Consider the following 12,871-nt stretch of genomic DNA (forward strand, 5'->3'; position numbering starts at 1 on the left):
ATTTTTCATGATACACTCTGTATATAAGTTAAATAAACAGGGTAACAATATACAGCCTTAATGTACTCCTTTCCTAATTTTGAACTAGTCAGTCATTCCATGTTCAGTTCTAACTGTTTCTTCTTGATCTGCATACAGATTTCTCAGGAGGCAGGTAAAGTGGTCTGGTATTCCTGTCTCTCTAAGAATTTTCCAGTTTGTTGTGATCCACAAAGTCAAAGGCTTTATTTAGCATAGTCAGTGAAGCAGAAGTAGATGTTTTTCTGGAATTCTCTTGCTTTTTCTGTGATTCAGTGGATGTTGGCAATTTGATCTCTGTTTCCTCTGCCTTTTCTAAATCCAGCTTGTACAGCTGGAAGTTGTCAATTCACGTGCTGTTGAAACCTAGCTTGGAGGATTTTGAGCATGAATTTGCTAGCATGTGAAATGAGCGCAGTTGTGTGGTAGTTTGAATATGCTTTGGCATTGCCCTTCTTTGCGACTGGAATAAAAACTGACCTTTTCCAGTCCTATGGCCACTGCTGAGTCCAAATTTGCTGACATATTGAGTTTTATGTATGTATGTATTATTTATTTTGGGGCTTCCCTGGTGGCTCAGCGGTAAAGAATCCACCTGCTAATTCAGGAGATACGGGAGACTTGGGTTTTATCCCTGAGTTGGGAAGATCCCCTGGATAGAGAAATGGCCACCCACTCCAGGATTCTTGCCTGGGAAATCCCATGAACAGAGGAGCCTGGTGGGCTATAGTCCATGGGATTATAGAGTCAGACATGACTTAGCAACTAAAGAACAGCATTATTTATTCATAGCAGAGAGAACAGAATAATTTGTCTGTAATTTAGGCAGTCATAGGTAGAGGGCATTGGAGGTGGGAGGGAAGGTTTTGCAGTAGTTCAATGATGGGTATAGAAGGCCTGAATTAGGGAATAATTTTAGGTTTGAAAAGGAGGGTTGCCAGAGACATAATTGATACAGTTTGGAAACCAGTACATTGCTGCCTTTGCACATTTGGTTTCCTTCATGTGAAATGTCCCCTTTCCTCTGGGGATCCTCTACTCAATATTCAGGATTCAGCAAGAAAGTCTTTTTAGTGACATCTTCCATGTTTCATGAAGGTAGTGCTTTTCTATCTCTTACCACTGTTTTCTTCCCATCGTAGGACTGTTAACCTTTTTAGCATTGAATTTTTCATCTTTTAAACAAAGTAGTTGTAAGTCTGTTTCTTGAATATTATCAACTGCTAATTCCCTCATTGTGTGTGTGTTAGTTACTCAGTCATGTCCAACTCCTTGCAACCCCACAGACTGTAGCCCTCCAGCCTCCTCTGTCCATGGGGTTCTCCAGTAAGAATACTGGAGGGGCTTGCCATTCCCTTCTCCAGAGGATCTTCCCGACCCAGGAATTGACCCTGGTCTCCTGCTTTGCAGGCAGATTCTTTACCATTTGAGCTACAGGGAAGCCCTTAATAATTCCTTTATTAAGCACCTACTTTTTATTTGGCACCGTGGTAGGTTCTTGGGAGACAGCTGTGAATTCAAGAGGTGTATACTTTCCTGGAGCTTATAGTCTGTCCAGTGGAGCAATACACAGATGAACAAGCAATCATAGTACGTGCTGTGATGAGGGGAGTAAGGAAGAGTGTGAAGGAACTTAATCCGGAACAAAGGGTGCCAGTGAAGGCCTCCTGGATGAAAGAAATGGCAAAGAGGTAGAATTTGGTAGGGGAAGAGTTAAACCAGAAAACTGTGGTTTTTATAGCCCTAGGTTGAGAGGAAACACAGCACATATGAGAAACAGAAGAAAACTCAGCAAAGCTTGACCATGAAGGGTCTTGTCGATTATGATCAGAGATGTGCTGGGCAAAAATTACATTGATTGATTTTTAACCCTGGCTGTACATCAGAAGCACTTAATGGAACTTTTAATAACATGGGTACCTGAATCTTACTCCAAACCGCTGAATCATTATGACCAGAGTATGTGTCTTATATGTGTCTGCATGTATATTTAAAGCTCCCTGATATGTGGGCAGCCTTGATTCCTCTAGGCCTACAGTAGAGAGAAAGGACTGGAGGAAGGGCATGATTGGGTCAGGGAAAAACAGGGAGGTATCAAGTGATCTTGGTGGGTAATAATGGTGTGAATGGGATTGAAGAAGACATGTACAGAGTAAGAGATATTGAGGAATTAAACCAATAGAACTTAAGATTGATTGGTTGTTGAGGGATGGAGGAGTTTGGTTCAAGGAAGACTCCCAGGCCTCTAGCATGATCATGGAGAGGTAGGTAGTGTATTTTACCGATATAGGAAATGTTGGAGGAAGAGGTTTCATAAAGAAGGTAAGGCTTTTAGCTTTATTTGAGTTTGAGATGCTCAGTAAAACTTCCACATAGGATTGTCCACTAGATAATTGGTTAAAAGAATCTGGAGTTCAGGAGAAATAACTAGCCTGGAGATGAAAGAACAGTAGATCATCACTGTCTGATGATCTACATCATTGGAGCCTATGACAGTGGGTGAAATCGACCAGGGAGTATATGAGAAGGAAAAAGGGAACTGGGAAGAACTGCAGTATTTAAGAGATGAGTAGAAAAGGAACCTACTAAAAAACAGATAGGAAAGTAAGGAATGTTGGTGGACAGCTAAGAGGCTGGAGTCTTGGGTGCTCAGGGAGGACAAGTTTTCAAGAAGGAAGGGATGAACACTGTTGTCAAATGCTGCCAAGAAGGCAGAAAATGAACTGAAAACTGACCACTGGCTTTGGCTGCTAAAGGCTGTTGGCAATCTTGGCTGGAGCTGGTTCAGTGGAATGGTGGGGTAGAAACCAGACTGTGGGGGGTGAGCAGTGAGAGGGAGGTAGGAAAGTGTGGACAGAGAAAGGACCTTCACATTAGGTTCTGCTTTCTTGGTTCCCATGGAGTCCTCTGCACTATAATTTTAAATAGGTGGAAGAATGGATAATGGTGGAGGAAGGGGCTAAGGTGATGTAAAATTTTTAGCCTGGTTGATTGGTCACATGGTAATGGCATTTGTTGCGATTTGCAGCAAAGCAGGAGAACAGCCTGAGTTGGGTTTTGTGTTTTAGGTGTGCCAGGGGTAGATCCTAGGTAGGATTTTGGACGTGTTGAATTATGATGCTCTTTTTCTGATCATTCTGTGAGTAGAACATTATCTTCAAAATCCAGTTTAAATACAACCAGGGATATTGGTTAACTTGGCAGATAACCAAAATTAGGTTTTCCCTTAACTTTATAAGCTTGGGGGAATGTAATAGAACTTACATAAAAAAAGAATAAGAAATATAGGAATTTAAGATAAAAGTAATAAAAAATATCTTCCTAGGTGTAAGTGAACTAGAACTGATGCAAGGGAGAACACATCCTCTTTGGATGAGCAGGTAGGACTACTCCTGTTATGGTATTTTCAAGTTGAAAATTTGACTTTTCAATGTATTTAACTTCTCCGTTCTTTGAAGTTGGGAAAATTCAGTTGTACTCTGAACCAATGTAGAATTGTGATCTGGCTGTGTTCCACTTGGGCAGGCTTTGTTTCCTTAATGAATGCACTTCCTTCATCTGTTAGTGATAAGAAGGCAAGTGAAGAATTCTTATCTGCATATATGGATTGAACATCTGTTTCTGTTCTACTGTTTCAGCTAGACTTCTTTGCTAGGAAATTAATGCAAATAAGGAAGCCCTCTCTTATGTAAAGCCACTTTAGATTGAGAGCACCTTATATGGATTAAATTGATAATTCAGATCTTTTACTGATATTTCAAGTGATGCAGAAATCATTGTCATGGGTTCCCTAAATGTTGCGGTAAATTAAGGAAACGTAATTTTGTGGGTAATGACTCCCAAGAGTAATCTATGGGTGTTCAAAATTGTCAGAGTGCTGTAACACATTTTATTCTGCCTATAAACAGTGTTCCAGAAAGGAGAGCAAAAAAATCACCATGGAAACTTGGTAGAATGCGCTCATTTGTTTTTCTGAAAGGAAAATTCTAAAACTAGATAATGAAGTATAAAAGAGCAATGCAGACTGTGTAGCTGGCTTCCAGGAAGTGAACTCAAAAAAGAATGGATTTGATGCCCTGTGTGGGTCAGTGTTATTTATGATCTCATTTCCCTTTTCTCATGAAAAAAGGCTATAAAAAGTCCAACAAATAGCCTGTTAAGTTTTTCTTTGTAGTACAACCTTTTTAGAGACACTTGCAAGGGGCGAGGATGAATGGAGAACTATAGGAGTTGGTAGAGGAAGACCCTTGAGGTTCCATTAGACATCATCTTGACCACTGGAATAGTGTTACTAGAATGACTTGATTATAACAGTTTTGAGAAGGGGAAGATAAATGTCAAAAAAGATACAATACATAGTCAATGAATTGATGGACTGATCAGTAAGAACTAAAAAGTGGAATCAAATTCACCACCGTTTTTGTGGACGGACTGGCAGGCAAGCCATTTGTCAACAGGACATCGAGTTGTAGTACCAAAGTGGTCATCTGGAACTCAGTGTCTGACCTCCAAAATGTAGGACTTCTGTGCCCCGTCTTGGAGAAGCACTATCAGACTTACAGGGACACCATTACACGTATTCAGTAGGGGAGGGAGGGAGCACTTAGGCATAGAACCTAACTGACCAGGTTGGAGTTCCAGCTACACCTTTAGCAGCTTAGGAAGGTTGCCTAATCTCTCCCAATTTCCATTTCCTTATCTATGAAATGATTACCATAATAGCACCTATCTCATAGAGCTGTTTTGAGGAATAAATGAGGTAATATATAAAAGAAATGTTGGAAACATAGAAAGCACCAATTATTAACTCTGGTTATTCAAGAATCTATGAACAAAGCTATTTTGGCTGCGACTTTCTCTGAATTGGATGTTGACAAAATGACCAGCCAGGCAGTTACTTTCTGTTGTTGTGCTTTAGCAATTGCTTTTTTTTTTTAAAAAGCAATTAGTTTTGATGAATTAAAATGGGATAAATATAAACAGGGAGGAGAGATATTGAAACTCACTTTTCAATCATGTGGTAGCATGTGCAATATTGGAAGACAGCTGACGAAACAGTCTAGTCTGAAGCATTTAGGAAAGTGCGGCTCTTTAGCAAAGGTATATCAAAAGGGCAGCCTGGATAACCATTAGATTAGTTCAAGGGTGGGGTTTGTGATGTGCACCAAACTCAGGGGTGACTTTTCTGGTGTGAACTATAGGAAAATACATTGCATACTTTTCTTTTCTTTTGTTTCTTTTTTTAAGTTAAGCAGCCTCATACCTGTATGCTGTGGTGGATGCTGCAGCTTTTGGTCCAAAGAAGTCTTTTTGATTATCTAGAATAGCCTTTTCTCATTCTGAAGAGTGATGAAGAATTGGCTACCAGAAAGCGCAAAAAAATGAAACAGTTTTACTTCTTAGACACAAATTCTTATTGATAATAATAATCAAGTAAATACTCATGCATGTTGTATTTTTTTTAAATTAAGCAAACCTTTCTTTCATTTTCTTATTATAAAGATATGGAAATACAACAAATCAGAGAAAATACAGCAAATCAGAAAATATAAGTACAAAGAAAAATGTTCATAAATCCTTTCACTTGGAAATCTACCATCTGAACATTATCTAGGTACATAAACACATTTTTATATACGAGGGAATCATAGAAGTCCTATTTTAAAATATAAACAGATTTCCTTTACAATGAATATATATCTATAATTGAGCAACTTAGTTTAAAAGATAGACTAATAAAAAAGTATTGAATCATTACTCTAATCAACATGTAAGGTTTTACAATTTTTGTAAATCTGTTGTTAACGAACCAGGACTGGCCACTTGCCAACTGTGCATAACAATGAAATTTCTTTAATTTAAAAGATTATTTAACAGCCAAAGAAGCAGGTACCCTCTGCATATGTACACAGTGGGGGACATTTCTTGATAAAGGTATTTCATTTGATGAAAAATCTATATCAATTTTATGCAGGAGGTATATATATATATATTTTTTTAATTTTATTTTATTTTTAAACTTTACATAATTGTATTAGTTTTGCCAAACATCAAAATGAATCCGCCACAGGCATACATGTGCTCCCCATCCTGAACCCTCCTCCCTCCTCCCTCCCCACACCATCCCTCTGGGCCGTCCCAGTGCACCAGCCCCAAGCATCCAGCACCGTGCATCGAACCCGGACCGGCAACTCGCCCCACACATGATATTCTACATGTTTCAATGCCATTCTCCCAAATCTTCCCACCCTCTCCCTCTCCCACAGAGTCCATGAGACTGTTCTATACATCAGTGTCTCTTTTGCTGTCTCGTACACAGGGTCATTGTTACCATCTTTCTAAATTCCATATATATGCGTTAGTATACTGTATTGGTGTTTTTATTTCTGGCTTACTTCACTCTGTATAATAGGCTCCAGTTTCAGCCACCTCATTAGAACTGATTCAAATGTATTCTTTTTAATGGCTGAGTAATACTCCATTGTGTATATGTACCACAGCTTTCTTACCCATTCATCTGCTGATGGACATCTAGGTTGCTTCCATGTCCTGGCTATTATAAACAGTGCTGCAATGAACATTGGGGTACATGTGTCTCTTTCCCTTCTGGTTTCCTCAGTGTGTATGCCCAGCAGTGGGATTGCTGGATCATAAGGCAGTTCTATTTCCAGTTTTTTAAGGACTCTCCACACTGTTCTCCATAGTGGCTGTACTAGTTTGCATTCCCACCAACAGTGTAAGAGGGTTCCCTTTTCTCCACACCCTCTCCAGCATTTATTACTTGTAGACCTTTGGATTGCAGCCATTCTGACCGGTGTGAAATGGTACCTCATAGTGGTTTTGATTTGCATTTCTCTGATAATGAGTGATGTTGAGCATCTTTTCATGTGTTTGTTAGCCATCTGTATGTCTTTTTTGGAGAAATGCCTATTTAGTTCTTTGGCCATTTTTGGATTGGGTCATTTATTTTTCTGGAGTTGAGCTGTAGGAGTTGCTTGTATATTTTTGAGATTAGTTGTTTGTCAGTTGCTTCATTTGCTATTATTTTCTCCCATTCTGAAGGCTGTCTTTTCACCTTGCTAATAGTTTCCTTGGATGTGCAGAAGCTTTTAAGGTTAATTAGGTCCCATTTGTTTATTTTTGCTTTTATTTCCAATATTCTGGGAGGTGGGTCATAGAGGATCCTGCTGTGATGTATGTCAGAGAGTGTTTTGCCTATGTTCTCCTCTAGGAGTTTTATAGTTTCTGGTCTTACATTTAGATCTTTAATCCATTTTGAGTTTATTTTTGTGTATGGTGTTAGAAAGTGTTCTAGTTTCATTCTTTTACAAGTGGTTGACCAGATTTCCCAGCACCACTTGTTAAAGAGATTGTCTTTAATCCATTGTATATTCTTGTCTCCTTTGTCAAAGATAAGGTGTCCATATGTGTGTGGATTTATCTCTGGGTTTTCTATTTTGTTCCATTGATCTATATTTCTGTCTTTGTGCCAGTACCATACTGTCTTGATAACTGTGGCTTTGTAGTAGAGCCTGAAGTCAGGTAGGTTGATTCCTCCAGTTCCATTCTTCTTTCTCAAGATCGCTTTGGCTATTCGAGGCTTTTTGTATTTCCATACAAATTGTGAAATTATTTGTTCTAGCTCTGTGAAGAATACTGTTGGTAGCTTGATAGGGATTGCATTGAATCTATAGATTGCTTTGGGTAGTATACTTGTTTTCACTATATTGATTCTTCCAATCCATGAACATGGTATATTTCTCCATCTGTTAGTGTCCTCTTTGATTTCTTTCACCAGTATTTTATACTTTTCTATATATAGGTCTTTAGTTTCTTTAGGTAAATATATTCCTAAGTATTTTATTCTTTCTGTTGCAATGGTGAATGGAATTGTTTCCTTAATTTCTCTTTCTGTTTTCTCATTATTAGTGTATAGGAATGCAAGGGATTTCTGTGTGTTGATTTTATATCCTGCAACTTTACTATAGTCATTGATTAGTTCTAGTAATTTTCTGGTGGAGTCTTTAGGGTTTTCTATGTAGAGGATCATGTCATCTGCAAACAGTGAGAGCTTTGCTTCTTCTTTTCCAATTTGGATTCCTTTTATTTCTTTTTCTGCTCTGATTGCTGTGGCCAAAATTTCCAAAACTATGTTGAATAGTAATGGTGAAAGTGGGCACCCTTGTCTTGTTCTGACTTTAGAGGAAATGCTTTCAATTTTTCACCATTGAGGATAATGTTTGCTGTGGGTTTGTCATATATAGCTTTGATTATGTTGAGGTATGTTCCTTCTATTCCTGCTTTCTGGAGAGTTTTTATCATAAATGGATGTTGAATTTTGTCAAAGGCTTTCTCTGCATCTATTGAGATAATCATATGGTTTTTATTTTTCAATTTGTTAATGTGGTGTATTATATTGATTGATTTGCGGATATTGAAGAATCCTTGCATCCCTGGGATAAAGCCCACTTGGTCATGGTGTATGATCTTTTTAATGTGTTGTTGGATTCTGATTGCTAGAATTTTGTTAAGGATTTTTGCATCTATGTTCATCAGTGATATTGGCCTGTAGTTTTCTTTTTTTGTGGGATCTTTGTCAGGTTTTGGTATTAGGGTGATGGTGGCCTCATAGAATGAGTTTGGAAGTTTACCATCCTCATATGCAGGAGGTATAGTAGTATTCAGCGAGGACCTGAGTGATGAGCAAAGAAACAGTAGGTAATTACCTTAGAAATCTGCATTTGGCAACTGTTTCACAACAATTGCCAATTAAAACTTGATATTCAGTTTCTTAAAAACTTAACTTACTATAGTCACAGCAATCCTACTTCTAGGTATTTCTATAAGAGAATTGAAAACATGTATTAATATTTATATAAAAACTTGTGCATGATGGTTCATAGCAGTATTATTCATAATAGCCAGTAGGTGGAATCAGCCCAATTGTCTATGAACAGGACAATGTATTGCAAAAGGTGGTCTATGCATATAATGGAATAAGAGTTGACTCATTGGAAAAGACCCTGATGCTGGGAGGGATTGGGGGCAGGAGGAGAAGGGGACGACAGAGGATGAGATGGCTGGATGGCATCACTGACTCGATGGACATGAGTTTGAGTAAACACCGGGAGTTGGTGATGGACAGGGAGGCCTGGCGTGCTGCGATTCATGGGGTCGCAAAGAGTCGGACACGACTGAGCGACTGAACTGAACTGAACTGAACTGATGCTCAGTTCAGTTCAGGAATGAACTGAGAATGAATTACTGCTCTATCCTACAACATGGATGAACCTCAAGAACATTATGTAAATGAAGGAAACCAAATGCCAAAGACATGCACCGTATTACTCCATTTATATGAAATGTCCCCAAAAGGCAGATCTAAAGAGGCAGAAATCAGATTGGCGATTGTCTGGGGCTGGAGGTAAGAGCAGGCATGAGCTCTGGAGGTAGGCATCTGGAGGCTTTTTGAGGTGATGGAAATGTTCTAAAACTGGTTTGTAGTGATGGCTGCACAACTCTATCGATTTGCTAAAAATTACTGAACTAGTTATTTACAATGGGTGAATTTTATAGTGTGTAAATCACACATCCATAAATCTATTTTAAAAAAACCTTGATGCTCTGTGCTTGATTGTCAGTACATGAAAAAGGAAACTGACAAGACATCTGCAGCAGAATTTTCCAACCTGTCTGCTCATCAGAATCATTTGGGAAATTTTAAAAAAAGAATCTTTGTCATAATAAATGAAGTAAGTCAGACAGAGAAAGACAAATATCAATATCACTTATATGTGGAATCTAAAAAAAATGATACAAATGGACTTATTTACAAAACAGAAACAGACTCACAGAGAATGAATTTATGGTTAACTGCAGGGGAAGGGGGCGAGGGGATAGATTGGGAGTTGATTGGGAGTTTGGGATTAACATAGACACACTGCTAAATTTAAAATAGATGACCAATAAGGACCTATTGTTGTATAGCACAGGAAACTCTGCTCAATACTCTTTAATAACCTAAATGGGAAAAGAATTTGTAAAAGAGTAGATACATGTATTGGAGAAGGCAATGGCACCCCACTCCAGTGCTCTTGCCTGGAAGGTCCCATGGATGGAGGAGCCTGGTGGGCTGCAGTCCATGGGGTTGCTAGGAGTTGGACACGACTGAGTGATTTCACTTTCACTTTTCACTTTCATGCACTGGAGAAGGAAATGGCAACCCACTCCATGTTCTTGCCTGGAGAATCCCAGGGACAGGGGAGCCTGGTGGGCTGCCGTCTATGGGGTTGCACAGAGTCGGACACGACTGAAGTGACTTAGCAGTAGCAGCAGCAGATACATGTATACGTGTAACTGAATCATTTTGCTGTATACCTGAAACCAGCACTACATTGTTAATCAGTGATACTCCAATATAAAATAAAAATTGTGCTGGGCCTGCCCACAGCCTTGGGGTCTCTGATTTCAGTGACTTTGCTAGGAGGTTGTCATGGCCAGCTGGGTTGGAACCCACTGCTTTGTGACTTTAGATTTGGAACTGTTAAAAATCAAAGACCTGTGTGGTCAATAATGCAGGTTTCACCTTCCCTTCCAGTCTGTGTTAAATGTCAGAACTCCCCTTCCCCAGCTCCTTACAGGAAGCCTTTCTTCCTGTAGTTAAAGCTAGACTTGGTGCTTCTTTGCATTCACCGTGGGGAACTGACACCATGAAAGCATCAACACCATAGAGAGCTGAAAAGAAGCATTAGCCACAGAACAAACAAAGTTCTTCTTTCCCCTAAATCCTGCGTGTCCTCTCTCTATGACCGTTCTGCCAACTCTTTGCACCATGCTTCTCCCTCTTGTGCTTTCCAAAGCTTGGGTGACTCCATGTAGTCTTGTTCCACCTGTTTTTCCCAGAGAGGGGATGCTCTTCAAACTGAGCCTCTCTGCCTCCCTGGATTTCTGAGGACCGCAGTTTTCTTCCTTCTGTTGACTGGTGGTTGCGTTCATGTCCTGCTTAGTTCCTTGCGGGTCATCCAAGAGCTTCAGAGGTAGTGATGTGTTGGAGGGTCTGCCGTGTATGGTGTGTGATGTTACCACACATGGATTATCAAATGGCATCAAGGTGTCTAGGCTTTACCATCTGACTAGGGTTGTAAGATACAGGACACAAAAATACGTGGTGCCCAGTTAGATTTGAGTTTTGAATAAATGACACCGTTTTTAGCATCTCTATGTCCCTTTGTCTGAAAATTCAGATCTAATTTTGTATCCTGTAATTTATTGGGCAATTGTGAAGTTTTTACCTGACTGCCTTCACTTTTGGCTTCTCCACTGCACTGGTTAGGAATTCAACAGATAACATCTCTGAACCTGTTTTTTTTTTTTTTTTAAATCTTGTTCAGTTGCTTAGTCATGTCTGACCCTTTGTGACCCCATGGACTGCAGCATGCCAGACTTCCTGTCCTTCATTATCTCCGGAGTTTGCTCAGACTCCTGTCCACTGAATTGATAATGCCATCCAACCATCTCAATCTGAAAATTAAGGTAAATATTACCTGTAAGATGGGCTCCCCTCCTCCTCAGTGGACTCTAAGGTCATGAGGGTCAGTAGCCTTATATGTTGAGTTTAGAACTTCTGCTTACATTTTATTGTCTGGGCTTTAATCCTGTGGCTCCAGCTAGCTCCCAGAGTGGCTTGGATATAGTTTTTATTCTGGGTAACTTAGTGTCTAAGCGACAAATTGAAGGTTCTATTATATGGGAAGAATTTTGGAACAATTAATAGTCTTTACACATTTTATTTTCTCTCAACAGTACTGTTAAATAAATGCTATTGTTGAAACACAGTTAATAAAACAAAGGGTATTACCCAGTTGCAACAATCAAGAAATTGTTTGGCTCGTTACCAAGGATACAGCAAGGGGGATTATTCTGGGACTCATCTCATTTGTTGTTTTATCCTGTCATATTGGGAAAATATTTTAATACGTCCATGCTCTACTTTTTCCATTTGTGCGGTTAAACTCAGAGGATGAGATGGTTGGATGGTTATCACTGACTCGATAGACATGAGTTTGAGCAAGCTCGGGAGTTGTGCCTGATGGACAGGGAAGCCTAGCATGCTGCAGTCCGTGGGGTCTCAAAGAGTTGGACATGACTGAGCAACTGAACTGACTGTGGTCAGACTCTACTGAAAAAAGAAGGGGTCTGTGTTAATTGAGTCCACGGAAGTAATCCTATGATATGACTGAGTATTGATCCCACATTTGTCAAGGCACCCACATTTTATATACCTCTTATATTGTCTTCTCTTAGTGACTGACTGCACGTAGAGGTGCAGTTTTGCAAGCATTATGTTTTAAAGTCAGCACACAAAGCAAATATCATGTGTAGTTAAAAGTACTCCTGAGTGTGGGCTGATGCAGTGACTCACTTCTAACAAATAGAATGTGGAAAAGCCGTATCTTTACAGTGGAGGAAAGCGGCAGTACCACCTTTCCCAAATATTCAAAGCTAATGTCAATAATAACAACAATAATAAGCCTCATCTGCCTTCCGATATGGTGCAATGAGAAGGGTGCTTTATCCCTGTGTTATTCTTCTCCACAGTCCATACCCCAGTCTAGTCATGAGAAAGCATCAGACAAACCCAAACTGAGGGACATTCTACAAAATATCCGACCAAGTACTTTTCAAAAGTGTCAAGATCGTGAAAATCAAGGGAAGATAAAGAAGCTGTCAGTGGTTGGAGGAGATGAAACCCAATAAGGACATTAGTGGGAAAACTGGAGAAATCTGAATAAACCTTGTAGTTAACAGTGTCAGGTCAATGTTAATTTCTTAGTTTGAAGAAATGCATGTGGTT

The 12,871-nt window shown here is 39.4% G+C and overlaps 1 protein-coding gene across 18 annotated transcripts in view; it reads left to right on the forward strand.

Moving 5' to 3' along the window:
* Positions 1–12,871, forward strand: part of LIMCH1 (LIM and calponin homology domains 1) — a 348,742-nt gene that overhangs the window by 25,354 nt on the left and 310,517 nt on the right. Inside the window, exon 1 of one of the 18 annotated variants that reach the window (XM_055588398.1) lies at positions 11,478–11,550. The exons of the other annotated variants lie outside the window; for them this stretch is intronic. Within the exon in view, the coding sequence (XP_055444373.1) occupies positions 11,518–11,550 (33 nt within the window). The 5' untranslated portion in view covers positions 11,478–11,517. Of the gene's footprint in view, positions 1–11,477; positions 11,551–12,871 lie in introns of those variants that run through there. 18 annotated transcript variants of the gene reach the window in all.

Source organism: Bubalus kerabau, chromosome 7 (genome assembly GCF_029407905.1).
Source record: "Bubalus kerabau isolate K-KA32 ecotype Philippines breed swamp buffalo chromosome 7, PCC_UOA_SB_1v2, whole genome shotgun sequence".
Classification (NCBI taxonomy): domain Eukaryota; kingdom Metazoa; phylum Chordata; class Mammalia; order Artiodactyla; family Bovidae; genus Bubalus; species Bubalus kerabau.